At 41.9% G+C, this 27736-nt stretch overlaps 1 protein-coding gene and 1 long non-coding RNA gene across 6 annotated transcripts; one reads left to right on the top strand and one right to left on the bottom strand.

Moving 5' to 3' along the window:
• Window positions 1-579: 579 nt before the first annotated feature.
• On the top strand, window positions 580-27590 carry TMEM219 (transmembrane protein 219). 5 transcript variants are annotated; one of them, XM_059898438.1, is made up of 6 exons: window positions 580-598; window positions 17316-17517; window positions 17611-17800; window positions 24184-24413; window positions 25846-26015; window positions 27055-27154. In XM_059898438.1, exons 2-5 carry the CDS (start codon window positions 17353-17355, stop codon window positions 25981-25983), a joined length of 723 nt encoding a protein of 240 aa, XP_059754421.1. In that variant the 5' UTR covers window positions 580-598; window positions 17316-17352; the 3' UTR covers window positions 25984-26015; window positions 27055-27154. The 5 variants fall into 5 exon arrangements, 4 of the variants coding, with proteins under 4 accessions (XP_059754421.1, XP_059754418.1, XP_059754417.1 ...); XM_059898435.1 differs by lacking the exon at window positions 580-598 and adding an exon at window positions 16167-16274; XM_059898434.1 differs by lacking the exon at window positions 580-598 and adding an exon at window positions 16169-16274 and having other exon boundaries at window positions 17319-17517.
• LOC132349744 (uncharacterized) lies at window positions 3570-16162 on the bottom strand. Its single transcript, XR_009497738.1, has 3 exons — window positions 16059-16162; window positions 4957-4988; window positions 3570-3992 (listed from the first exon to the last, which is right to left on the bottom strand). It is a non-coding gene; the product is annotated as an uncharacterized LOC132349744 (long non-coding RNA).
• Window positions 27591-27736: the final 146 nt, after the last annotated feature.

Below are 27736 nucleotides of genomic sequence, written 5' to 3'. Positions count from 1 at the left end.
AGTTATCTATTTTATACATATTAGTGTATATATGTCAATCCCAATCTCCCAAAACGAGTTTTAAGCACTATGAAATCATACAAACTAGGTTTATGGGTTTTATTTGGCCTGAGGGCTGCCAGTTGTAACCTTTCAGTTGGATGATCTCCCCTCTGGATATGAAGGTTGATACTGCTGTGAATGGTTAACAGCTTCAGGATGTAAGCTGAACCAGGGATAGAACACATACTTTCACATGTACTATTTCATTTAATGTTCTTTTCTACTTAAATCATTCAGAACTCTCTTGATTCTATTCGTGCTGTGCCATTTGCAAGGTTGCCTGCTGCCTGTTTGCCTATAAATGAGGTCAGATCCCTATTTTACAGGAAGATGCTGATGTATACCTGTTCCCTTCTCACTGTCAGCCGGTAGCCATAGGAACTGTGATCAAGCAAACAATAACACCTCCATGTTCGAATCCTCAGGGAACAAAGTTCATTTTAATGAAGTTGGCCTGATCACAGAGGAATCTGGGGGACTTTCTGGGCTTCTCAGCGTTGTGCCGCCTCCTGACTTTAAGCTGGCTCTGGAGAAGAAGAAAGTGGAGCTGTCTCAGGTATGGGCTTCTTACTGGGAGCTGGGACTTGAGCCCGGCAGAGAAAGGCTGTGGGGAGAATCCTTCCAGGCCTGCTTCTCCTGAGAAGAAAGCAGAAGAGCCTTGTATACCAGGTCCTGTGGTCTCTGAGGGCATTGCTAGTTCTGTGAGTATATGAATTGAGCCTAGAAGGATTCTAGCATAACTCAGGACGTTGGCTAAAATATCTTTAAGGACTCTGCCAGCCCTGAAATCATAGGAGCAAGGGACCCAATTCTGTGATATCTGTTTTGGCCTGTGAAGATGGGAAGGAACAGAAAAGGCTTTAGGCCAAGTGATGGTTTATACCCCACTAACTCACTTCCCTTTCTGTATCCCTGCCATTCCCCATACCATACATCCTTCACTCTGTTCTCCAAAAAGCCCAGGGACTTTAGCCTTCCTCTCACTACCTGAGGTGAGTCCTGGGAACCCTTAAGCCCACCAGACCCCTGCCTTTCCCTTTTCCTCTGCTTCATGGGCCAAGGTTTCTGCCTCAGTTTCCCTGCATGACAAAACAGTTTCCCTAGGACTGGAGCTAGCCCCAACCCCTTGGCAGCCCAGAGTCCCCTGGCCAGTGCTGGCTCTTGGGCTCAATACAGTCTTCCTGTGCTCATAATGTCAGGCCTGGCCTTACTGTAGAAGTGACTGATTACTCAGAATATAGCCACTACAGGGAACCTCTGAATGCCTCTCACATAATATATGGATCTTAACACCTGAATCAAGATACTTTGGATACTGTCCAGTGGGCCATGGCCACCATCTTTCAAGGAGTGGCTCAGGGGCAAGATCAAGTTCCCAGTCCAAGTCTCCAGTCCCACTCTTATCTCCTTTCTCACTGAGAGAGAGACAGAGAGACAGACAGACAGGCTGAAGACAGAAAGTCCTAAAAACGATGTGACATTTTTCTATCAGTCAGTCACCTAAGGCAATGGAGGGTTGAATCCTTATCCATCCTTGCCCAATATGCACCTTTGAGGCTTCTTTTATCATTAAAAAAATTTTAATTATTATTGGAAGGGTAATATACATGATAAAAGTTCAAACAGTAACAGAGTATACAGCGTAAAATAAGTTTTCCCCTCACCTTGACCTCTAATACTCCAGTCCTCCTCTCTAGAGGCAGCCACTGTTCAGTTTCTTGTTTATCTTTCCAAGATATTCTGTGTACATATAAGCACGTGTGTTCCTAATGTCCTCCCTTTTGTGAAACATACATATTGGCATAGTATACGTTTCCCTGCATTATACTCTTTCCACTTGATACATCTTGGAGCTTATTCCATGTTTGTACAAATAGATATGTCTCATCCCATATAGCAGCTTCAGAGTAGTATTCTATTATGGATATACTATAATTTGTATAAGGCCCTACTGGTGGGACAATTAAGGTTTTTTTTTTTAATATTATAAACTATGTCTCAGTGAATATATTTGTAATATTTCTTGGAATACTTGAATGAGTAAATGTGATAAATTCCTAAAAGTAGAATTTCTGGGTCAAAATTTATGTTCAGCTTGATAGATATTTTCACTTTGTCCTGCAGAGAGCGTAAGTCAGTCAGTTTACACTCCCGTCAACATTATGGGTGGGCCTATTTTCCCACAACCTCACCAACAGAGTATTTCCAGACTTTTGATCTTGGTGTGGTTTTATTAGTTTATTCATCAAAATAATACACATATATTATTGCCAGGCCCTGAGATGGCAAGAATAATAACTCTACAAGAATGTAGAAATAAATTAGATGAGTCCCGAACCTTGCCTTGATATAGACATACAAACTATAATTTTTTTTCTTTCAAACTATAATATTATCTGGAAAATGCAACAGTGGTACAAGGTACAAAGGTAGCCCAAAGAAGGGAGGGGTTAATTTCATGTTTGGGGAAAAGTGGGGATTGTTCACAGCCGGGGAAAACTTTGTGAAGAACATGATATCTGAAATAAGTTTTGAAGAATTCACTTATTTAACAAATTTGTGTGTAGCGCCTTCTATGTGCCAAGCACTGTCTGAGTCCTTAGGATACATTAGTGGCCAAAGATTCCTGCCCTCATGAAGTTAATGTTCTAGTGAGGGGGCAGCCAGTAAACAGTAGACTTAATGAATAAATAAATTATGTAGTATGTTACAAGGTGATGGGCACTATAGAAGAATAAAAAGCAAAGTAGGGTAAGGGGATCAGGAGTGTCTGTGGTGGAGGGGAACATGAATCACAATTTTAAGTAAAGTAGTCGGGTAGGCCTTGTCGAGAAGGTGACTTTTGAGAAAAGACTTGAAGAAAGTGAGCAAGTTAGCCAAGCAGATATCTAAGGAAAACTGCAGGCAGTGAGAACAGCCAGCAGCACAAAGGCTCTAGGAAGAGAGTAGACCTGACATAATTGAAAAGCAGCAAGGAGGCCAGTGGACTGAGGGAGGGAAAGGACAGTAGGAAATGGGGTCAGAGAGGTGTTAGGGGGCTGGAGCTTGGCGAGCCTTATAGGCCATTGAGACAACCTTGGTTTGTTTTTTGTCTCTGGGTCCTCGCATTGCTGTTCCTTCTACCTGGAATCCTCATCCCCCAGACCTTCACACAGAAAACTCATTCACATCCTTCAGGCATCAGCTCAAATATCACGTCCACAAAAAAAAAAAACCCTTCTCTGATCTTCTTATTTAAAGTGACCTGTCTCTTATTCCCTGTATCTTCATATTCATTTCCTTTTATCCATTTCAGGTTTACTTGTCTATCTTTCTCACTACAGTAGAAGCTTTATGAGGTCTGGAGCATTATCTAACTCATTCGCCATTATAAGCCCAGCATCCAGACACAAAGAGTTGCTCTGTAAATATTTGCTGAATGAATATGGGTGGAAAAGGAGAGAAGGATGATTTTTTTAAATAGGAATATAGTTGTTTTTTTTTAACATTAAAAAAAAATTTATTTCTTTTTATTTCTTTTATTTTTTTGGCTGTGTTGGGTCTTCGTTGCTGCGTGCAGGTTTTCTCTAGTTGCGGCGAGCAGGGGCTACTCTTCGTTGCGGTGCGCAGTCTTCTCATTGCAGTGGCTTCTCTTGTTGTGGAGCATGGGCTCTTCTCTTGTTGCGCACGGGCTTCAGTAGTTGCAGCATGCAGGCTCAGTAGTTGCGGCACGCGGGCTCTAGAGCGCAGGCTTAGTAGTTGTGGTGCACGGACTTAGCTGCTCCACAACATGTGGGATCTCCCTGGACCAGGGCTCGAACCCGTGTCCCCTGCATTGGCAGGCAGATTCTTAACCACTGCACCACCAGGAAAGCCCGAGAAGGATGACTGAGGAAGCAATGAGAGATGAGAGGGGATCTGGAGCACAGTGGAGGGGTTGGCTTTGGGCTGGAGGAGGGACACATCTTCCTCTGTGAACAGAGACAAGGAGGAAAGTTTGGACAGGTATGCAGGCTATGTAGGGTGAGGGGGTGTGTGACAAGTGTAGATGATAAAGGATTTCATAAGTGATGGCCTCTTTCTGGCAAGGTCATCTGCTGACAGTTCAGATGGACGTTTCAGAGGTTGGAAAAAGGATTTGAGGAGAGTGGGAGAGATTTAGAACAGTTGCTGGGGGGAATGGGAGAGAGAACTCACCAACATTTTGAGACTACCATGTGCCAGGTACTGTATTGAGTGTTGAGGTTATAAAGATGAGGAGGATGTGACGCAGTCTTTGCCTTTCAGGAATTCACAACCCAAAGGAGATAGATTTTCTACAAGAAAGTTAAAATGCAGGGTGCCGTGTACTGTAATGAAAGGAGTGTTGTAGAAGCATGATGGGGGTGGAGGCTCAATTCTGAGGGTGGAGGAAAAACATCACAGTGGCTGTGACCTTTGAGGTTGGTTTGAAGAAAGAGAAAGTGTGTACAAGGTAGAAGTAAGTAAGTGTGTTCCATGAAGAGTACAGTGCTAGCCTAAAGTATGGTGGTGTGGAATAGCTAGAATCGCAAGATGTTTATGTGGCTGGAGTGAAAAATGGAAAGATGATGCTGGGTGATTGAGGCTAGGTTGTGAAGGATGTCCCAGGAGGTGGAACTTTCTCCTGGAGTCAGCAGAGGTCTTTAGGAGGGCAGCGGAATCTTGAGATTGCTCTTTTAGAAAGCTAATTGAGTAGTCAATGTGCGTGATGTATTGAAGGGAGGAGAAACTGGAGGCAGTGAGAAGGGTTAGGAGATAGCTGCAGTAGTCCTGATGAGAGATGAGAGCCTGAAACAATCAAAGGCAGTAGGCATGGAGAGGAGGAGAAGGGTACCAGAGACAATTCTGATGGTGGAAGGAATGGGTGGGGTAAAGGGAGAGGGTGGAGTCAAGGCTGACTCAGAGGTTTCTTACCTGGGAGACTGGGTCGATGGTTCTCCTGTTACCTGAGATGAAGATGCAGTAAAAGGAGTATATATTAAGGAAAAGTAATAAGCTCAGGTTTTTAAATAGTGGCAAAATACACATAATGTACAATTTACCATTTTAAAGAGTACAATTCAGTGGCATTAAGTACATTCACAGTGTTGTGCAATTATCACAGCTATCTAGTTCCAACATATTTTCATCACCCCAAAGGAAACCCTAAACCCATGAAGCAGTTATTTCCTAGTCTCCTTTCTGCCCATCCCCTGGCAACTACTAATCTGCTTTCTGTCTCTATGGATTTGCCATTTCTGGATATTTCATATAAATGAAATAATACAATAAGTGCACTTTTGTGTCTGGCCTCTTTCACTTAGCATAATGTTTTCAGGGTTCATCCATATTGTAGCATGTGTCGGTGTTTCATTTTTTTCCTCCAGTTTTTTATTGTGGTAAGATACACAGAATATAAAATTTACCGTTTCAACCATCTTTAAGTATACAGTCCAGTGGCATTACATACATTCACATTGTGCAGTTATCACCACAATCCATCTCTAGAACTTTTGCCACACAAGGACTTGAACAAGAAACAGACGTACGTTGGAGTGTACGTTGCTGCTATGGCGGGAGCTCCAGGCCATACAGCTGCCCTCATGTATTTTGTTTTTGTTTTTTTTTGGCTGTGCCCTGTGGCATATGGGATCTTAGTTCCCCGACCAGAGATCAAACCCGTGCCCCCTGCATTGGAAGCGTGAAGTCTTACCAGTGGACTGCCAGGGAAGTCCCATGCCCTCATATATTTTGGGGTTCTGTTGATAGGTGTGTATAAAGTTTATAACTGTTATATCTTCTTGATTAATTGACCCTTTCATCAATATATAATGTTCTTCTTTGTGTCTTGAAACAATTTTTGACTTAAAGTTTATTTTGTCTGATGTTAGCATAGCCATCCCTGGCTCTCTTTTGGTTACTATTTGTATGGAATATCTTTTTCTATCCTTTTACTTTCAACTTGTTTGTGTCTTTGAATCTAAAATGAGTCTCCTGTAAATAGCATATAGATTTTTTTCTTTTTTTAAATCCATTCTGCCAATCTCTGCCTTTTGACTGGAGAGTTTAATCCTTTTACATTTAAAGTAATTACTGATAAGGAAGAACTTACTTCTGCCATTTTGTTATTTGTTTTCTGTATATCTTTTTTGTTCTTCAGTTCCTCCATTACTACCTTCTTTTACCTTTATTTGATTTTTTTTTTTTAGTAATGTACCATTTTCATTCCCTTTTCATTTCCTTTTCTGTATATTTTATAATCATTTTCTTAGTGGTTATCCTCAGAATTACAATGAGCATCTTAAACTTATAACAACCTAGTTTGAATTAATACAGCTTAGCTTCATACCATACAAAAATTCTGCTCCTATACAGCTCTGTCCCTCTCCCTTTATATTGTTATTATCACAGATTATATCTTTATACATTGTGTGTCAGTTAACAGATTTATAATTATCATTTTATGCATTTGTCTTATAAGTCATATAGGAAAAAATGAGGAGTTACAAAGCCAATTATACTGACTTGTATATTTACCTATGTAGTTACCTTTACCAGTATTCTTTACTTCTTTGTATAGCTTCAAGTAACTGTTTAGTGTCCTTTCATTTCAGCCTGAAGGACTCCCTTTAGCATTTGTAGGGCAAGTCTGTTAGTAGTGAACTTTTGGTTATGTGGGACTCTTAATTTCTCCTTTATTCTTTTTTTTTTTTTTTTTTTTTTTAGGCTACACTGGGTCTTAGTTGTGGCATGCAGACTCGTAGTTGCAGCATGCATGTGGGATCTAGTTCCCCTACCAGGGATCAGACCTGGGCCCCCTGCATTGGGAGTGCGGATTCTTACCCACTGGACCACCAGGGAAGTCCCTCCTTTATTCTTGAAGGACAGTTTTGCAAGATATAGAATTCCTAGTTGACAGTTTTTTTTCTTTCTGCATTTTAAGCATGTCATCCCACTGATCTGACTACCATGTTTTCTGATGAGAAATTGGCTATTTATCTATTGAAGATCCCTTGTACATTACAAGTTGCTTCTCTTTTGTTGCTTTCTGTATTTTCTCTTTATCTTTGGCCTTGGACAGCTTGATTATAACGTGTCTGTGTGGATCTATGAGTTTATCCTACTTGGAGTTCATGAAGCTTCTTGGGTGCATATATATAAAAATAAAATTTGGGAAATTTTCAACTACTCTTTCTTCAGATATTCTTTCTGCCCTTTATTCTCTCTCGTCTCCATGTAGGATTCCCATTACTTTCATATTGGTATTATTGATGGTGTCCCACAAGTTTCTCAGGCTTTCTTTATTTTCATTCATTCTTCTTTCTTTATGCTCCTCAGATTGGATAATTTCATTTGACCTATCTTAAAGTTCACTGATTCTTTCTTCTGTCTGCTCACATCTTCTGTTGAACTGCTCTAATGAGTTTTTCATTTTAGTATTTCCTGACGCTTTGACATTTGGGGTCTTGCTGACCTGGAAGATACTGCACCTCCCAGGGCTAGCCAGTTCCTAGAGAGAGTAAAGGACTCATCTGCAAGTGTGTCTTTCATATGCAAATCAACCAAACCAAAGCCTATACCCGCAACCACCTCCTTTATCAAACCTCTTACACTCTAGGCCACTATCCCTCTGTCCTAATCACCCCAGGGCCAGATACCAGAGAACAGGGACAGCTCCAACACCCAAGAACCCAGTGAAGTTATTCAAACTAACCAATCCAGAGTATGCTTACCCTGCTTCATTCATTCCTTCTCATGTTTCCACAAAATGTGGGGGTCTTGCCCCACATTTTTTTCCCACTCCCACTGCCTCCTGACTGACCCTGGTGCTCCCCCATGTTGCCCTGTGTGGTGTGCTTTGCCTTTTGCTTCTAGGTATCTCTGAGTATAAAAACTTCTCCTTTCATGACATTAATTTCTGTGTCGTCTTATCATACCCAACTAAAACAAATTCTGTGTACATTTTAAAACATCATTGTACTTTTTAAAAACATTATTGTACTTTTCAGTTCCTAAGTTTCTATTTAGTTCTTTTTTTATAATTTCTACCTCTTTATTGATATTCTCTATTTGTTGAGACATTGTTCTCCTGGTTTCCTTTAGCTCTTTGTCCATGTCTTTAGCTTGTTGAGCACATTATAGACAGTTGATTTAAAGTCTTTGTCTAGTAAGTCCAGAATCTGTGCTTCCCAGGGACAGTTTCTATTACTTTCTTTTTCCTGTGAACGGGCTGTATTTTATTGTTTCTTTGCATGCTTTGTAATTTTTTGCTGAAAACTGAACATTTTGAAATTATTATGTTGTGGAGAAAAGAGAGAGAAAAGGAGAAGAAAGGGGTGGGGAAGAGAGGAGAGGAAAAGAAAAAATACTTTCCAGGTCTTTGCAGATTGTCTCTGTGTTGGTGCACTCCTTCAACACTTAGCCAGGCCATTTACAGCTCTGCCTTAGCCTTCACTTCCTGCTGTGCTGAACCTAAAGACCAGCCAGAGGTGAAAGCTATGGTCTTCTCAGGTATTTTCTGAGCATGCATCCTGTCCTGGATGTGGGAGCTTTTCAAAGCCCTATTTACCAAAGATCCTCATTTCCCATTTTTTTTTCCTCTCTGGAGTTTTGTATGTCTCTTGTTTGTCTCACCTGTTATCTTTTGTCTTGGATGGCATTGGCTTGTTCATTTGGCTTTTAATGTTTTCTAGGAATATTCTCCATGAAGGTATGTCTCTGCCCTGAGAGTGTTCTGAGTTAGGCAAAACAGGTACATCAGTCCTCCAGGGAACCCATGGGTCGGTCAGAACAAACAAACATTCCTGGGAACAAGATTCACTCGGTTGTCTCTGGGGCCAGATATCCACACCAGGAACACAGGCTTCTGTTTTTAAGACTGCCATTGTGCCAGGAGGGAAATGGAGCAAAGCTAACATTAAAACACCACAAAGCTCTCCTACCCTGTTTCTGTGACCTTTCTCTTGATTAAGCATTCACTTAGTTGTTATAAACCTTTGACTATCTCCCAGAGTTCTGATATGTTCATTCTGACAGTTTTTCTCAGGTTTTTTCAGTAATTCTGGGGAGGTATAGGCTACTAGAGGTACCTACTCTGTCCTTTTCACTGATGTCACTCCCTGAGTTCAGTTTTGAACATGCTAAGTGAGGTGCCTAGATGACACCAAGTGTAAACAAAGATATAGGCTAGAGATCTGTTTGTTACATTCACTACTGGATCCCCAGCACTTAGAACAGTCCATGGCACACAGTGGGTACCCAACAAATGTATGTTGAATGAATGGAGCTTTATAGTAAAAATATGAAAATATGGACATTAAACTTCAATGTATGGCTTAGAGATAGGGATTTTTGAATCATTGGTGTATATCATAATCATACACTAATCATACACTAACTGAAGCCATTGATGAAAAAGAAGTTGTTTTCAAATCACATTAGTAACAAATAAATTCCTTTTTAGGACAAAGCAAAATTACTACTGCCACCTACCTCTCTAAAGTTAATGACTGGCCCTGTGTGTCCTTCTAGACAATTTAATATCTTTTTTTTTTTTTTTTACCAAATAAGATATACAAATGACAAATAAGCACGTGAAAAGTGTTCAATACCATTAGTCATTAGGGAAATGCAAATAAAAACCACAATGAGATACCACCTCCAAAGCACTAGGGTGGCTATTATCAAAAAGAAAATAACGTGTTGGTAAGAATGTGGAGAAATTGGAACCCTTGTGTATTGCTGGTGGGAATGTAAAATGGTGCAGCTGCTGTGGGAAACAGTTTGGCAGTTTCTCAAAGAGTTAAACATAGGATTACCATATAACCAAGCAATTCCACTCCTAGTCATATAAAGATTTGAAAACAAGGGCTCAAACAGACACTTGTACACCAGTGTTCATAACAGAATTATTCACAATAGCCAAAATGTGGAAAAAATCTAAGTGTCCACCAACACATGAATGAATAAAGAAAATGTAGTATGTATCTGCAATGGAATATTATTCAGCCTTAAAAAGGAACACATGCTATAAATGGATGAACCTTGAAGACATGATGCTAAGTGAAATAAGCCAGACACAAAAAGACAAATATTATGATTCCACTTATATGAAATATCTTAGAATAGGCAATTCATAAAGATAGAAAGTAAATAAGAGGTTATTAGGGTCTGGGTCAGGGGGGATATTATTGCTTAATGGTTACCTAATTTCTGTTTGGGGTGATAAAAAAGTTTTGGAAATAAATTGTAGTGATGGTTGCACAACATTGTGAATGTAACTGATTCCACTGAATTGTACACTTGAAAATGGTTAAAATGGCAAATTTTATATATATTTTAACACACACACACACAACCTAAAGGAGAAAAAGAAACAGGTCCTCCTTTAAGGAAACTTACAACCTAGTAAGAGAATTTGGACATTTTAAGGAAAAAAATTAAAGATTTGGTGATAGAATCAGAATAGTGATGGCCTTTGGACAGAGAAGGTAGGGAGTGAAGGGGAATGAGGGAAGTTCTGGGAGTGATGCAAGTGTTTTATATCTTGATTGAGGTGTTTTCATAGGCATTACATTTGTTAAAATTTATGAAATTTTACATTTAAGATCTGTGCATTTCACACTATATAAATTTTACCTCAGGGGGACAACATATTAGTTACTACTAATCTCTTGACTATTAATATATATTGCAGTTATTTTCTCCCACTTCTCAGTTACATGTTTTTTTTTAATCATATAGAAGTTTTAAATTTTAAACAGTTAAGTTTATCAATTTTTTCATGTGTGGTTTCTGTATATATGTGTCCTGCTTGAGAAAGTATCTCTTATCCCAGGCTTATAGACATGTTTTCCTTTTTTCCCCAATATTTTTATTATGTGTGTGTGTGTGTGTGTGTGTGTATTACATGTAGCTATTGACTAGCTGGAGACCATTGGCAAGTTTCCTAACATTGCTAAGCCTTGGTTTTTTCATCTGTAAAGTAGGGATAATATTTTGTTATTGGCATGGTTGAACGAGGTAACATTTAAAGGCCATTAAATGCTTGACCCATTTAGAAGTTATTCAGTAGTGGGTAGCTACTGTTATTATATGTTATGTGATTATTTATCTATTACGGTATTAGACATTTTATCATATTTTTTTTGTGTGTCTGCCTCTTTCACTAAGGCATTTCATTGGTAGGAAATATGGCTTCCCTTAGTACCTAACCAAGTGCCTGGCAGTTAGCAAGTGTTCAGATATTTATTGAATGAATGAATTGGTTGATTGAATGGATGAAACCAAGTCATAAAGGGAGAAAGCAGTAATGTTATCAAGCAGTTCTGATATGAAACTAAACACAAAACTGAGGTTTAACTAGGGTAGAAGGAACGTTATTAAGTATCTAGGGGCTCTTGTCCAAGGATGAGCTCCAAGAGGACTGAGGTTCCACTGATTTAAACTGCATGCAAATGTTTAGATGAAAGTGCATTTTTCCAGGGAGAGGGTCCAGAAGCAGATTATAGTTCCAGGAGGCCAGGGATCCTGAATGCTTTGTTCCCCATTGTATTCCTAGCTCACAGAATAGAGCCTGGCAGCTCACAGATGTTTATTGAATGAATATCTGCCTGACTAAATGAAAAGCTTTCATTGGATTCTCAAAAGGGTCTTTAGTCCCCCCAAATTTTAAGACAATAATTTGGAAGGAAAAAAATCAAACAGATCTCTGAGAGCAGCTTTATCTGGGCCAGAGCTCTGAGAGGAATTTATCACTGTGGAGTGATTGAGGAATCCCTCCTGAGATTCCTTTCAAGGAACTGGTTGATTCCCTTATCCATCAGCTTTCTGATTCTCACATGATAGGCTGTAGTGAAGCTTGAATCATAAGCCAACTTCTGCCACCTACTATCTGTGTGACCTTGGTTAAATTAAACATGTCTAGGACCAGGTTTCCACAATAACATCCTTTGAGGGCCTGCTGAGTGGATTAACTCAGAATGTTGGTGTAATACTGGAGCATTATAGTGCGCAACCAATTTTTGTGTCTTCACCGGTTCTCCTCCAACTTTTTTTTTTTTTAAATATATAAGACATTTGTTCACATCCATTTACCCTGATTCTCAGACCTCGAGGCAGTTTCTTGCTCTAACCAGTCTGTCTCTACTGGTCCATAGGATTTGTTTGGTTTGGCAAGTAAATATCAATTATTGTCATTTATAGAAACTGCTGTCCAAATACGCCTAATTGTAGCACAAGAATAATGGGGGGAAATCATTTCTTGACTTCCTATTGTATACCAGCACTACTGGGCACTTTCATGTCTTATCTTACCCTACAAATTAGACTTGTCATTAAGTAGAAGCATTAACAAAATATTTGCTATTTGGATATTAATTTTGTACCTGGACCATAGAAGGCACTAAAAAAATAACTGTTGACCAAATAAACTTTCTTTTACATTTTAACCTAAACTTCACAAACATTCAAGCATGGGCAGACATGCTCCCAACCATAAAATGAGACTGAAAATGGGTGAGTTCTCAGGGAAACTGGCTTGTATGAAGCTGTTTTTAGTAAATTAATCAACAAATATTTACTGAGTGAATACTATGTGCTCAAACTATGAAAAAACCTGGAGCTTGTGAGAACATAGTACTCCAGGAGCTGAGGTGCAGGTGGGGAGACTAGATCAAGACTGGGGAAGTTTACCTAGTTGGCCCAGACTGGGCTGGACATGACTGAGAGTGAATGGGCAGAGACTTTTGTAGGTTTTCAGGAGAGATCTCTTGGCAGAGCTGACGAAGGAGGATTTAGTGGGAAAGGACTGGATTCAGTGTTGGGACACTTGGGCTCTAGTTCTGGCTGAGGCTTAACTGGCTGGGAGACTTGGGGCAAGTCCCTTAACTTCTCCAGACATCAGTTTAGCATCTGGAAAATAAAGGAGGGTGGTGGTATTGTTGAACTTGTTCAGTTATTAAGTGCCTTCCAATTCCTAGATTCTAAAATTCTGACAGCTACACTTATTTTTCCTTTGAGAAGAAAATACTTCCTACACTTGGAATTGCAACAATCAGTGGCATTTATAAAACACCCACTATACCCTAGGAGACTGTGCCATAAATCCCCCCCAGGTTTTTTTTTTTTTTAATTTATTTATTTATTTTTGGCTGTGTTGTGTCTTTGTTGCTGTGCACGGGCCCTCTCTGGTTGCAGCGAGCGGGGGCCACTCTTCGTTGCAGTGCGCGGGCTTCTCATTGCAGTGGCTTCTCTCATTGTGGAGCACGGGCTCTAGGCGTGTGGGCTTCAGTAGTTGCAGCACGTGGGCTCAGTAGTTGAGGCTCACAGGCTTAGTCGCTCCACAGCATGTGGGATCTTCCCAGACCAGGGATCGAACCTGTGTCCCCTGCATTGGCAGGCGGATTCTTAACCACTGCGCCACCAGGGAAGTCCCCCCTTCCAAGGTTTTTTAATCATTATTTTTAATTGTGGCAAAATACACATAAAGTTTACCATCTTAATCATTTTTAAGTGCATAGTTCAGTAGTGTTAAGTACATTCACCTTGTTGTGCAGTGGTCCCCACCATCCATCTCCAGAATGCTTTTCATCTTGCAAAACTCAAACTCTGGACCCATCAAACAATAACTCCCTATTCCCCTCTCCCCCCCACCACTCTATTTTCTGTCTCTATGACTCTGACTACTTTTTGTACCTCATATAAGTGGAATCATGCAATATTTGTCTTTTTGTGAGTGGCTTATTTCACTTAGCATAATGTCCTCAAGATTCATCCATGTTGTAGCATGTGTCAGAATGCCCTTCCTTTTTTAAGGCTGAATAATATTCCATTGTATGTATATATCATATATTTTTATCCATTCATCTGTCGATGGACATGTGGGTTGCTTCCACCTTTTATGTCTTTTGAATAATGCTGCTATGAACATGGTATAGAAATATCTCTTGGAGACCTTACTTTCAATTTTGGGGGGTGTATGCCCCAAAGTGGAATTGCTTGATAATATGGTAATTCTATTTAAAAATTTTCAAAGGTACACTGGTCTGTTTTCCATAGTAGGTGTACCATTTTGCATTCCCACCCACAATGCACAAGGGTTCCACTTTCTCCACACCCTTGTCAACATTTGTTATTTTCCTTTTTTTTTTTTTTTTGATAGTAGCCATCCTAATAGCTATGAAGTGGTATCTAATTGTGGTTTTGATTTGCATTTCCCTAATGATTAGTAATGTTGGGAATCTTCTTATGTGTTGTCATTTGTATATCTTCTTTGGAGAGATGTCTGTTCAAGTCCTTTGCCCGTTTTTTTTTTTTTTAATTAATTAATTTATTTATTTTTGGCTGAGTTGGGTCTTTGTTGCCGCGCACGGGCTTTCTCTAGTTGCGGCGAGCGGGGGCTACTCTTCGTTGTGCTGCGCGGGCTTCTCATTGTGGTGGCTTCTCTTGTTGCAGAGCATGGGCTCTAGGCATGCAGGCTTCAGTAGTTGAGGCTCATGGGCTCTAGAGCGCAGGCTCAACTATTGTTGTGCACAGGCTTAGTTGCTCCGCAGCATGTGGGATCTTCCCTGGCCAGGGCTCAAACCCGTGTCCCCTGCATTGGCAGGAGGATTCTTAACAGCTGCACCACCAAGAAGCCCCTTTGCCCGTTTTTTAATCAAGTTGGTTTTGCTGTTGTTGTTGCGTTGTAGGAGTTCTTTATATATTCTAGATATTAACTCCTTAGCAGAGTCACAATTTGCAAATATTTCCTCCCATTCCATGGATTGCCTTTTCACTCTGTTGTCTTTTGATGCACAGAAGTTTTAAACTTTGATGTAGTCCAATTTATCTATTTTTTTCTTTTGCTGTCTGTGCTTTTGGTGTCATATTCAAGAAATCATTGCCAAATCCAACATCATGAAGCTTTCCCCCTATGTTTCTTTCTAACAGTTGTATAGTTTCAGCTCTTACATTTAGTTCTTCCATGAATTTGGGGGTTTTTTTTGTTTGGTTGTTTTTTTGGCCATGCGGCATGCAGGATCTTAGTTCCCCGACCAGGGATGGAACTGGTGCCCCCAGCAGTGGAAGCCAGGAATCTTACCTACTGGACCGCCAGGGAAGTCCCCTTCCATGCATTTTGAATTAACTTTTGCATAGGGTGTAAAGTAAGAGTTTAATAACTTCATTCTTTTGCACGTGGATATCCAGTTTTCTTAACACTATTTGTTGCAAAGACAAGCTTTTCTCCACTGAATGGTCTTGGCACCCTTGTTGAATATCATTTGACGATATATGAGAGGATTTTGGGTGGTCGTACAGAAAGACATGGTCTCTGCTTTAAGAAAGCCTCAGTAGAATTGAATACTCAGATTATGTTTCAAACAGCATTTGTCCAGTGCTGGTTGTGTGCTCAGTGGGTTCATGTTTTCCCACACTTTACCTCTTAATCTTCCTATCCAACAAGTGAGATAGATAAGATGATCCCCTTTAACAGAGGAGTAAACTCAGTCCCCAGAAGAGCACGGTTATGTCTTATGTAGGGGCAGGGACACAGTGAGGATTTGAACCCAAAGTTCTTGGCTCCACGTGTCCTGCTATTTCAGGTTAAGATGGACCTCGTGTTCTCATCTCTAAAATGCGGGCAGAAGTGAAATGAGAGGTCTCTATTGAGCAGCCTTGCAGCTGTAGGATCTATGCAGATCTATGTAGGATCCTGGCAGCTACGCATTAGGAGTCGCCAAAAGCCAGGGACCAAGCGTGGGGTGTACACGTTAAACACTATTAGACTGCAGAGAAGAACGGAACCCAAACCCCAAGGCCAACCCGGAAGGCCAGAGTTCTAGGACCGAAGCCCCGCCCCCGGGCGGACCCCAAGTCCTTACCCGGAACCAGGGCGCGGCTGGGCTGTGCTATTGGTGCGGGTGGGAGACGAGCAAAAGAAAATTGCCTGCGACGAGAGTCTCGTTGAAATGCCCCCATGGTCTCTCCGGATGGAGAGTTGACAGTTTCACAACGTCTCTAGGGTTAGCTCCCTTGCCTCTCTCCCTTTTACTCACCTCCCGCGGTGTTATTTTTCCCCTTTGCCCCTGCATTGGATGTCCTCTTGGTACGCCCCCACCCTGACCAGGAGGGGCGAGGCGGCTGCCCGCGTGGGCACTGCGCATGCGAATCCCGCAGACTGGGGGTGGGGTGGGTGGGAGCACGGACCCCGCCCCTTCGCGACTCCTCGCGTGACGTCGCGGGGGGCGCCGGCCTCCGCCCGGCTGCGAGCGGTGAGAGCGAGCGGCGGGCGGACTCGACGCTGCTACAGCGGGAAGGGATATGGGTGTTGAGTTTCTGCTGGAGGGGCTTTGCGGGGGAGGGGAGGCCTAGGTGCACCAACAGCCTCCGATCTTAAGGCTCTACCCTCCTCCTTCCTGCCTTTTCCCCCTTTACAGATGTTCCGGGACGGGAGGCAGGGCCAGGGCTGTGCGTTTGTGACACCTGCATTTCCCTGGAGCCCTCCTTCTCCCCCATCCCATATGTTTATCTTGCCTTCCAGATGTTCCTTTTCATCAGGCTCTTGCTTCTCGCCAGGGAAAGCGCACTCCACTTGGAAGCAGGAGACGGGTTTCAGACCTTGGCCCTACCACTCCTTTGTTAAAGTGCCCGAGCCTCAGTTTTCCCCACAGTCTTTTTGCCTTGCTTCATCTGGTTTTGAAGATCAATATGACCCAGAGGAATAGAAAGGAAATGGACATTTGTTCAGTTCCTGCAAGGCCAAGTACTATGCAAACTGTTTTATCTGCTCTATTTAGTCCTCACTACTTGATGTTCTTAGAACTCCCATTTCACAGATTCTTAAGCTTGCAGAGGTTCGCTCATTTTTCTCACATAGCCAGTGAGTGGCAGAGGAGGACTCAAATTGAGTTTAACTCCAAAGTGGAGTTCTTTTTCATCAGACGCTTCCCTTGTCTGGGCTATCAGCTGGAACTGTTCCTCAGCCAAACCCTAGCCCCAGAACAGCTGCTTCCTGAATTTCTCCCGTTGAGAATTCTCCTTTTTGAGTTCCTTTTTCCAGTACAGCGTGCTCTGCTCTGCTTCCACCTTGATTACTTCAGAAATGAAATGCAGCAAACATTTATTGAGTGGTGCACGGAGATGAACACTTGGAGTCAAGAGCCTTGGGTTCTTGTCCTGGCTCTGCCACTAACTGGCTGTGTGGCCTTGGCCAAGTCCCTTGTCTTCTCGGTGCTTTCACTTCCTTTGAATAAAATGGGTAAGTGCCTTCTTACTGGCAGGCTCTTGTCCAGGTCTCCCTTCCTGTCCTCCAGCAGGCTCTCCCTGGAGGCCCAGACCCCTCTGCTCCCCATGGGCAGCTGCCAGGCAGGGCACAACCTGCATCTCTGCCTGGCCCACCACCCACCTCTGGTCTGTGCCACTTTGATCTTGCTGCTTCTTGGCCTTTCTGGCCTGGGCCTTGGTGGCTTCCTCCTCACCCACAAGACTGGCCTACGCAGCCCTGACATCCCTCAGGTGAGTACTCACCCTCCTGCTCATCCTTCCCCTGCAGGCCAGCTCTTGCTGCTGATCTCCTCTCACCTCTCCCCACCTTCCTTTTGCACACAGGACTGGGTCTCCTTCTTGAGATCTTTTGGCCAGCTGACCCTGTGCCCCGTGAATGGGACAGTCAAAGGGAAGTGGCGTGGGTCTCACGTCGTGGGCTTACTGACCACCTTGAACTTCGGAGATGATCGAGACAGGAACAAGACCCAGACATTCCAAACCCAGGTCCAGGGTAGTCGTATGGGATTGAAAGGTGAGACCAAGGAGGACTGTGGGGTTGCATATCAGAACATTCACAGGTGGGCCCTGCCCCTGACCTCACCATCCTGGTGACCTTGGGCACATCTCTGGGCGTTAGTCACTTCTGCTGTAATAGGACTAGATACTTTCAGTGAACACAATGCCCACTGTGTAGGTTCTCTATAAATGTTTTCTCTCTCCCCTTCCAACTTGGAGGTTCTTTGATTCTATCCTTGGAGGTGTGATGAGATGGGCAAGATTTGACCTAAAGTTCTTTCTCAACCCTGTTTATCCCTTGGGGCTTCTGTTAGAGGCACTTTCTTTTTCCTCAGGGATATCAGAGAAACATGTTCTATTTATTTAAACTAGTGGCTTTAGTGCCTGTTATGTGCTTAGCACAGCTCTGTGTGCTATGAAGGATACAGAAAAATCAGACATCCTCCATTCCCAAATTGCTTAGAGTCTTCTGGGAAGATGATGAGTGAGAGTGAGTCAGAGGGTGCCATTAATTCCTGTGTGAGATTTGGCCTCAAGTTCCTTATCTAAAAAATGTGGAGATGAAGAAGGAGGAGAGAAAGGTGGAATTCTTAGACTTCTGAGGTCCTTTCCAATACTATCGTTCTAAGATTCTCCTATGGGTCAGTAGGTGTATGTGTGTGGAGGCACACATACGCATATTGCCAGGTGAGAGTAGGTCTCTGTATTGCCAAGTGTACATGTGTGTGATTAGAGAGCAAGAGAAAAGGAATGTGTCTGATTATATAGACTCAGGACAATTTCTCCTGTTCTTTTTATATAAAAAACATAATAGCTTTATTGAGGTAAAACTCACATGCCATGAAGTACACCTGTTTAAAATGTACAAGTGAATGGCTTTTTTATATTCACAAAAGTGTGCAACTGGCATCACTGTCAATTCTAGACCATTTTCATTACCTGACAAAGAAATCCTGTTCCCATTAGCATGCACTTCCCTTTTTCTCCTAACCTTCCAGCCCCAGGCAACGAGTAACTACTTTCTGTCCTGCAGATTTGCCTATTCCAGACATTTCATATAATATGTGGTCTTTTGTGACCGGCTTCTTTCACTTAGCATAATGTTTTCAAGGTTCATCCATGTTGTATCATATGTTAGTACTTCATTTCTTTTTATTGCTGAAGAGCATTCACTATACACGTATTCCACATTTTATTTATCCGTTCATCAGTTGATTGACATTTGGATTGTTTCCACTTCTTGTCTATTATGAATGATGCTGCTCTGAACACTCATGTACAGGTTATTGCATTATCATATGTTTTCATTTCTTTTGGGTATGTACCTAGGAGTGGAATTTCTGGGTCATATGGTAACTCTGTGTTTAATCTTTTTTTTTTTTTAAATGAATTTATTTATTTATTTATTTTTGGCTGCATTGGGTCTTCGTTGCTGCACGTGGGCTTTCTCTAGTTGTAGTGAGCAGGGGCTACTCTTCATTGTGGTGCGTGGGCTTCTCATTGTGGTGGCTTCTCTTGTTGAGGAGCACGGGCTCTAGGCACGCAGGCTCAGTAGTTGTGGCTCACGGGCTCTAGAGCGCGGCTCAGTAGTTGTGGCGCATGAGCTTAGTTACTCTGCGGCATGTGGGATCTTCCCGGACCAGGGATCGAACCTGTGTTGCATTGGCAGGCAGATTCTTAACCACTGCGCCACCAGGGAAGTCCCTATGTTTAATCTTTTGAGGAACTGCCAGACTGTTTTTCAAAGTGGCTGTACCGTTTTATATTCCTACCAGCAGTGTATGAGAGTTCTAATTTCTTCACATCCTCACCGACACTGGTTATTTCCTGTTTTCTTGACTATAGCTGTCCTAGTCAGTGTGAAGTGATACCTAACTAAGGCTCTAATTTGCATTTTCTTTTTTTTAAATTTTATTGAAATATAGTTGATTTACAATGTTGTGTTAATTTCTGCTGTACAGCAAAGTGATTCAGTTATACATATATATATTCTTTTTCATGTTCTTTTCCATTATGCTTTATCACAGAATATTGAATATAGTGCCCTGTGCTATACAGTAGGACCTTGTTTATCCATCCTATATATAATATTGTAGTTTGCATCTGCTAATCCCAAACTCCCAATCCTTCCCTCCCCAACCCCTACTTCCCCTTGGAAACCACAAGTCTGTGCTTTATATCTGTAAGTCTGTTTCTGTTTCGTAGATATGTTCATTTGTGTCGTATTTTAGATTCCACATATAAGTGATATCATATGGTATTTGTCTTTCTCTTTCTGACTTACTTCACTTGGTGTGATAATCTCTAGGTCCATCCATGTTGCTGAAAAATGGCATTATTTCATTCTTTTTTATGGCTGAGTAGTATTTAGTTTGTTTCCATGTCTTGGCTATTGTGAATAGTGCTGCTATGAACATAGGGGTGCATGTATCTTTTTGAATTATAGTTTGGCTGGATATATGCTGCCCAGGAGTGGGATTGCTGGGTCATATGGCAACTCTGTTTTTAGTTTTTTAAGGACCCTCCATACTGTTCTCCATAGTAGCTGCAACAATTTACATTCCCACCAACAGTGTAGGAGTGTTCCCTTTTCTCCACACCTCCTCCAGCATTTGTTATTTGTAGACTTTTTAATCATGGCCACTCTGACCGGTGTGAGGTGGTACCTCATTGTAGTTTTGATTTGCATTTCTCTAATAATTAGCGATGATAAGCATCTTTCGATGTGCATATTGGCCATCTTTATGTCTTCTTTGGAGAAATGTCTATTTAGATCTTCTGCCCGTTTTTCGATTGTGTTGTTTGTTTTTTGGTTTGAGTTGTATGAGCTGTTTGTATATTTTGGAAATTAAGCCCTTATCGGTTGCATCATTTGATTTGCATTTTCTTGATGACTAATGATATTGAACATTTTTTCATGTGCTTATTGGCCATTTGTATATCTTCTTCAGAGAAATGTATATTCAGAGTCTTTGCCCATTTTAAAAATCGAATAATTTTTCTTTTAATTATTGAGTTGTAGGAGTTTTTTTTTTTTTTTTTTTTAAAGGAATTCCTTTATTTTTATTATTTATTTATTTATTTATGGCTGTGTTGGGTCTTCGTTTCTGTGCTAAGGCTTTCTCTAGTTGCGGCAAGTGGGGGCCACTCTTCATCGCGGTGCGCGGGCCTCTCACTATCGCGGCCTCTCTTGTTGCGGAGCACAGGCTCCAGACGCGCAGGCTCAGTAGTTGTGGCTCACGGGCCTAGTTGCTCCGCGGCATGTGGGATCCTCCCAGACCAGGGCTCGAACCCGTGTCCCCTGCATTGGCAGGCAGATTCTCAACCACTGCGCCACCAGGGAAGCCCAGGAGTTTTTTTTATGCTTTCTAGATCCAGGCCTCTTATCTGATGTATGATTTGCAGATTTTCTCTCCCATTCTCTGGATTGTCTTTTCACTTTGTTGATGGTGTGCTTTGAAGCACAAAAGTTTTTAATTTAGATGAAGTCCAGTTTATCTATTTTTTTGTTGTCGTTGCTTGTGATTTTAGTATTATATCTAAGAAGACTTTGCCTAACCCAAAGTCACTAAATATAGGTTTTCCTATATTTTCTTCTAAGGATTTTATAGTTTTAGCTCTTACATTTAGGTCTGTGATCCATTTTGAGTTAATTTTTTTGTGTATGGTGTGAGGATGGAGTCCAACTTTATTCATTTGCAGGTACTATTCATTTGTCCCAGCACGTTTTGTTGAGAAGACTGTTCTTTCCTCATTGAATAGCCTTTGCACTCTTACTGAAAAGCAATCTACCGTAGACATATGGGTTTATTTCTGGACTCTCAGTTTTATTCCACTGATCCATGTCTATGCTTATGCTAGTACCACACTGTTTTGATCACTGTAGCTTTGTAGTAAGTTTTGAAATCAGAAAATATGAATTCTCCAGCTTTGTTCTTTTTTTTTTTTTTTTTTTTAAGATTGTTTTGGTTATTCCAGATCCCTTGAACTTCTATATTAATTTTAGGATCAGCTTGTCAGTTTCTGCTTCTTCATGGTTAGAAACAAAGTTATAACATCAAAGATTTTTGGACCAAGTAAAAAGTAATCACATATGATTATATCATCTAATCAGTAATTGTTGAGCACCTACTATGTACCAAGCATGGGGAATACAGAGATCTGTAAGATGTGGATCCTCACCACAAGTCACTCACAATCTAGCAAGGATACAGATGTGAACAGAAGTAAATACCTTTCAGTGTGTGCAGTAGAACACAAGGTACAGTGAGAGTACTCATAAGTCCATCAAGCAGGGATGGCGAAGACAGGCTTTTCCAAGGATACGGGGCTTGAGCTGAGGCTTGAGGGAGGTTTAGGAATGTGCTCTTCCAGACAGAGGGAAGAGCATATGCAAAGGCATGCATATGGCATTATGATGGCACATTTAGGAACTTCCAGGGGTTCAGTTTGACTGGTGCAGGGGAAGGAGTGTTGAATGAGTGGCAGGAGATGGGTCTGAAGAAGCAGGCAGAATCCCATGGAGAGTCCCTTGTGCCAAGCCAAGGTAATTGGACTTTATCCAGGACATTTGGCTAGCTCAAAGAGTTTGATCAGGAAAATAGAATTTTGTTATTATTCTTTTTACAAGATCATACTCTGTTGGCTGACTGCCTGGAAGGAATGTGTCCAGATGTACAAAGACCAGTTAGGAGGTGGTTGCGATAAAAAGGTGACTTATCTGAGCTAAGACAGTGGTGTGAAAGAAGGGGACTGATTTGAGAGAGTCGATAGAAGTGTGGGATGGACAGGATTTGGTGACAGATTCGATCAGGGGAACATAGAAGAAAGGGGAGTTCTCTTACAGAATTTTACATATATGTTTCTCAGTTGCAATTATGATGTATATACTGGTTTGTATTTCTTTTTTCACTTTATGACATCATGTTTTTTGTATTACTGGGTGGCCAGAACATTATTATTTTAACGGATGTAAATTGATCTGTTAATTGGTTAGGCCATCATTTGTTAATGCTTTCTTTATTGATAAACATTTTTATTATTTTCTATTTTTTGATATTTTTTATGAAAACAATAAACATTTGGTATACTTTGCACTTTTCTTTTGAATCTTTTTCTTAGGATTAGTTTCTGCATGTGGTATTACTGAGTCAAAGAGTATGGACCTTTCTTTTTAAATACACAAATTCATTTTATTGTGGATTTAGACTACACAGAAGTGTACAAAGCAAATGTAAAAGTCCTCCTTACCGTCTCTGCAGAGTCCACAGTTTGGTGGGCATCCTCTCAGTCCTTCTCTGTCTTCATTTAAAATTGCAACAGAAACAGCCAAATTGTCTTCTAGAAGTGTCACCAGTGGAGAGCGCCCATTTCTCCACATTTCAACAACTCTTGTTATTGTCAGTCTTTTTAATTTTTACCAATTTAATGGTCTAAGGAATTACCTGATTGTTTTAATTTACTTTCTCCTGATTGCTAGTGAGGTTGAGCATCTTCTTATAGGTTTATTGGCCATTTTCATGTCTTCTCTGAATTTCCTATTCATATCCTTTACTTATTTTTCTTTTAAGTTATTTGTCTTTATCTTCTGGATTTTTTTAGAAGATCTTTATGCATTCTGGATAGTAAACCCTTTTGCCAATTAAATATGTTATAGGTATTTTCAGCCATTCTGTGACTTTTTTTTTTTTTAACTTATCTTTCATTGTATAGTTTAAGGTAAGATAGAACTTATCTTTCATTGTTCTTAGTTTTTATGAAATTTATTGCTCTTGTCCTCTACTTGGTCTTTTAGGTTTTGTGTCTTTTTTTGGAAGGCCTTTCTTTCCCACTTTAAAATGAGAAAATATTCTGTATTTTCTTTTAATACTTGCTTAGGTTTTTGTTTTGTTTTGTTTTAGTTTATTTGCATAGGTCTTTAATACATCTGGACTTTATAGTGTGAGGTAAGAGTCTGACTTTTTTTTCCCAAATGGAAATTGTCCCAAGGCCATTGACTGAGTAGGCCATCCTTTTCCCACTAATTTGAAATGGGATGTGAACCTTTTAATGGATTTGGGTAGTAGTGGAAAACTGCTTTCTTAAAAAGAACGAACTAGTTTATACAAATTGACATCAGCAATGTGTATTTACCCCAGTTTTGCTGCAGCTTTCCGAGTATTGGTATGATTGTTTTATTGATTGTGAGCTAATTTAAATTAATTTTTATTTATATCGGTACACAGCTATTTTCATTTCTCAGTGATGCAAATGATGGTATTAGAGGACTTTACTGAATAGAATCAATGCCAAAATACCTGGTACAGTAGGAAGCCTACATAAATGAATAGCTGTCTAAAGATTGATGACTCCCATCCCACCCTGCATTTTCTTCCATCTCCTCCCCTATGCCTCTCATAGGATCTTCTGCAGGAGAGCTGGTCCTCATTACAGCCAGGGTGACCACGGAAAGGACCCCAGGAACCTGCCTGTATTTTAGTGCTGCTCCAGGAATCCTGCCCTCCAGCCAGCCACCCATGTCCTGCTCGGAAGAGGGAGCAGGAAACGCCACCCTGAACCCTAGGATGGCTGAGGAGTGTGTCAGTGTCTGGAGCCACGAAGGTCTTGTGCTCACCAAGTTGCTCACCTCCGTAAGAGCCTCAGATTGTTGGGGTTTCATAAACTGCCATGCTGAATGCTGTGTCTTGATGGCTTCTGGAGGCAATTTTACCTAGTAGAAAAGCACAGGCTTTATAATCCTGCCTCAGAGGTTGTGTGACCTTGGGCAAGCATGTGGGCCTCTCTGAACCTCAGCTTCCTCAGCTGTAAAATAGAAAACATGATACTCTCTCCTAGTACCAACAAATAAGGATAAATGAGAATGAATGTAAAGCACCTGGTACATAATAGAGATTGGCTAAATGACAGCTATTACTATTAACAATTGTCTATAGATACAATAAAACATGATCTTCACCTCAAAGGAATTCAGAAGCTGTAATAAGAGGCAGAATGGGCTAATTGCTATCATAGGCAAAGTGTTATTCAAACAGAGTAAGGACCAATTAACTCTGACTTGAACATTTATGGAGAGTGCTTCACCAAGAAGGTGGCATTTAAGAAAGGGAATTGTTTACAGTAGTTTATACCTTACTAAGTGCTTTCAGTTTCATTATCTCATTTGATCTTAAAATAGCCTTTTTAAGGCTGTTATGAGGTAGCTGTTATTATCTCATTTTACAGATGAGGAAACAGACTTAGAGGGAGTGAATTGCCCCAGGCCACACAACTGGTTAAGTGGCAGAGCCAGGATTGCAACTTACAGCCTTCTGACTTCCAAGTCCCAGGCTCATTCTGCTCTGTCAGGATGATCCTTGAAGAATGAGGAAGACATGGGCAGGAATGCAGTAGAGGCGGTTCAGGAGGGGGGAGATACATTCCAGGCAAAGGGACCAGCATGAGCACAGGCCTAGGGACTGAAAAGTGTTCAGGCTTCAGGAGCACTCCACGACGAGGGCTTAGGAATGACATAGGGGAAGAGACAAAAGAGATGCAGGGGCCAGGTCATGAGGCACCGTGAGGCCGGGCTAAGATGCTGTGACTTGATACTGCAGGCCATGGGAGTCACTGGTGCTGGGTGGACAAGACTGGCTAAGTGGAGGAGTGAGACCAGTTAGGAGGCTGCTTCATACTGTTCCCTCACATTTGCAAAGACCGTGGTGAGGAGCCTGACCTGGGAGCTTGGAATCAGAGACCTTGGTTTCCAGACCTGGCCCTGCTTGCACATTTCAAAATGTAGACAATAGTGAACTTTCCTATCTCCTGGAGTCATTATAGGGGTTCAGTTTAAATGTTTGGGCAAGAAAGCAGTTTGTAGACCATTGAGACAAATGTTAGCTTGCATGAAAATAAGAATAGAATTTTCCCTTTAGTTGCTCCCTGGATGTGGAGAACCCTCTCCCCCATGGATGCTTCTCTCTATAGCCCTTGGGCTGGGGGTATCTAAGATATCTTCCCAAGGGAAGATTCTCCACAGTCCCTTCTCTCCATCATTCCTCCTCCCCTTCCTGTCCCCACCCCTAGGAGGAGCTGGCTCTGTGTGGCTCTAGGCTGCTGGTTTTGGGCTCCTTCCTGCTTCTCTTCTGTGGCCTTCTCTGCTGTCTCACTGCTGTGTGCTTCCACCCACGCCGGGAGTCCCACTGGTCTAGAACCCGGTTCTGAGGGCACTGGCCTAGTTCCCGTCTCGTTCTCAGGTAAGGTTCTCTGACTCAGTCCTGTGGGAATAGGGGATGGGGTGTGAGTGGCAGTTGTAACTGAGACAGCTTTTCCTAAACAATATGGTTTGGTTTTACTTATTTTTGTACTTTATATATGTGGAATCATACATATTCTTTTGCAACTGACTTCTTTCGGTTAACATTCTGATTTTAAGATTCATCCATAGCTGTAGTTCACATCCAAGCTTTTTGGCAACAGCGGTGAATTAAGGGGGTTCAAATTTGATTTTGTGTCCTGGATATGAATCATGTTTGTCTTGCTTTTGTCCTGAAATTCTGATACCCAGTTTTATGGTGCAAATTTTGTAAAATTCATCTTGAACTGCTCAAAAGGATTGATGATGCCCTTTTACTGGACACATACTATGTGCCCAAGCACTTCACATGCACCTGATCTTTTACATTAGCCATCATTGCATTAGAAAAAGTTGATTCTGCTAGCAGGATCTTTGCAGGGACACAGCCTCCAAAGTGGGGGTAGGACATATTGGCTAACTAGTTAGTCCATCAGCTCATTAAGGTTAAAAAAAAAAAAAAAAAGTTCTATAAAAAAATCTCACCCTTTCAGGTGAGTCATATAATTCGAGAGTCATATATTGTGCACCCAGCTCTTAAACTGTTCTCAGCTTCAGCTGGCTGTCGTGCCCTAGGAAATAACTGTGGGAGAAGAGGAAACAGCTCAGACCCAGGGAAGGTGCTGACCAGAGGAGCTGGACCCTCAAGATCAACTTTGCTTATATTGCTTAGGGCTAGGCCTGACTGCTCCAGCCACCTACTTGGGATGGGAAAAGGTGGAACCCTCTCAGCCTTTCTTAGATCTGAGCAGACTGGGAAAGGAAGGCTTTCTGGCTCCTGGCAGATCCTGGGATCCTGAGGCCATCTCAGTTGGAATAAGTGCCTGTACCTATCTCTAGTTGTCACTTCCTCTGCTCCTTCCCCAATTTCTGCAGCCATACCAGAGCTTCCTCCAAAGGTCCTCTGACCTGCCCTGTTTTTTTATTTTGTTTCTCTCCAGGTGTGAATCAACTTCTTGGGCCTTGATTCTGAGTTGGAAGAGATATTACAAAAGTGGAGAGCTGGAATGTGGGGGAAATAAAAGGTTTTTTTGCCCAGTGTTTCCCAGGGTGTTTATTGGGGATTGGATTGAGGTGGGAATTTTAAGGTAGAGAGGCTCGGGAGGTTTAGGGGATTTTTCCTTGTTGACTCTTTGGGTTGGTATAGGGCATAAGGTTACTGCAGCTCTTGGGTACGGTCATGGAAATGCTTTGACATAAATGCATTGTGACCTTGTGCAGGTCATGCTGCTGTGAAGGGCCTCAGTCTCCTGAAGGGATATGACAGATCGAGTTTTCTCAGCAAAGATTCCTCGAACTTGGGAGCCCACGACCAGGCTGGATAGTTACTAACCAGGACAGTCCGTTTTCCCGCCTTTTCTGCGCCCAGCAGCAGTCTTCCCTTACCCCTCCCAACCTCTACCCTGCACGCAGGCGCAGATCACGGCTTCTTCTTTCCTTCCACCCGCGCCCCCTCAAAGCTTCCCCTAGCAACAAGCTCGGGCTCCGCGCTAAGGCGGGGCGAGCGCATGCGCTGCAGCCCTTTCCACCACCAGTTGTCGGACAGCGCGCTGGGCTCCTCCTCCAAGACTAGCCCTGCTCCCCACCTCCTCCCACCCAGGGTCCGCGTGGCGGGGCGCGCGC

The sequence above is a fragment of the Balaenoptera ricei genome, chromosome 15 (assembly GCF_028023285.1).
Source record: "Balaenoptera ricei isolate mBalRic1 chromosome 15, mBalRic1.hap2, whole genome shotgun sequence".
In the NCBI taxonomy this organism is placed as follows: Eukaryota; Metazoa; Chordata; class Mammalia; order Artiodactyla; family Balaenopteridae; genus Balaenoptera; species Balaenoptera ricei.
Note: the sequence above shows the minus strand (reverse complement) of the source record. Positions and strands in the feature narration are given on the sequence as shown.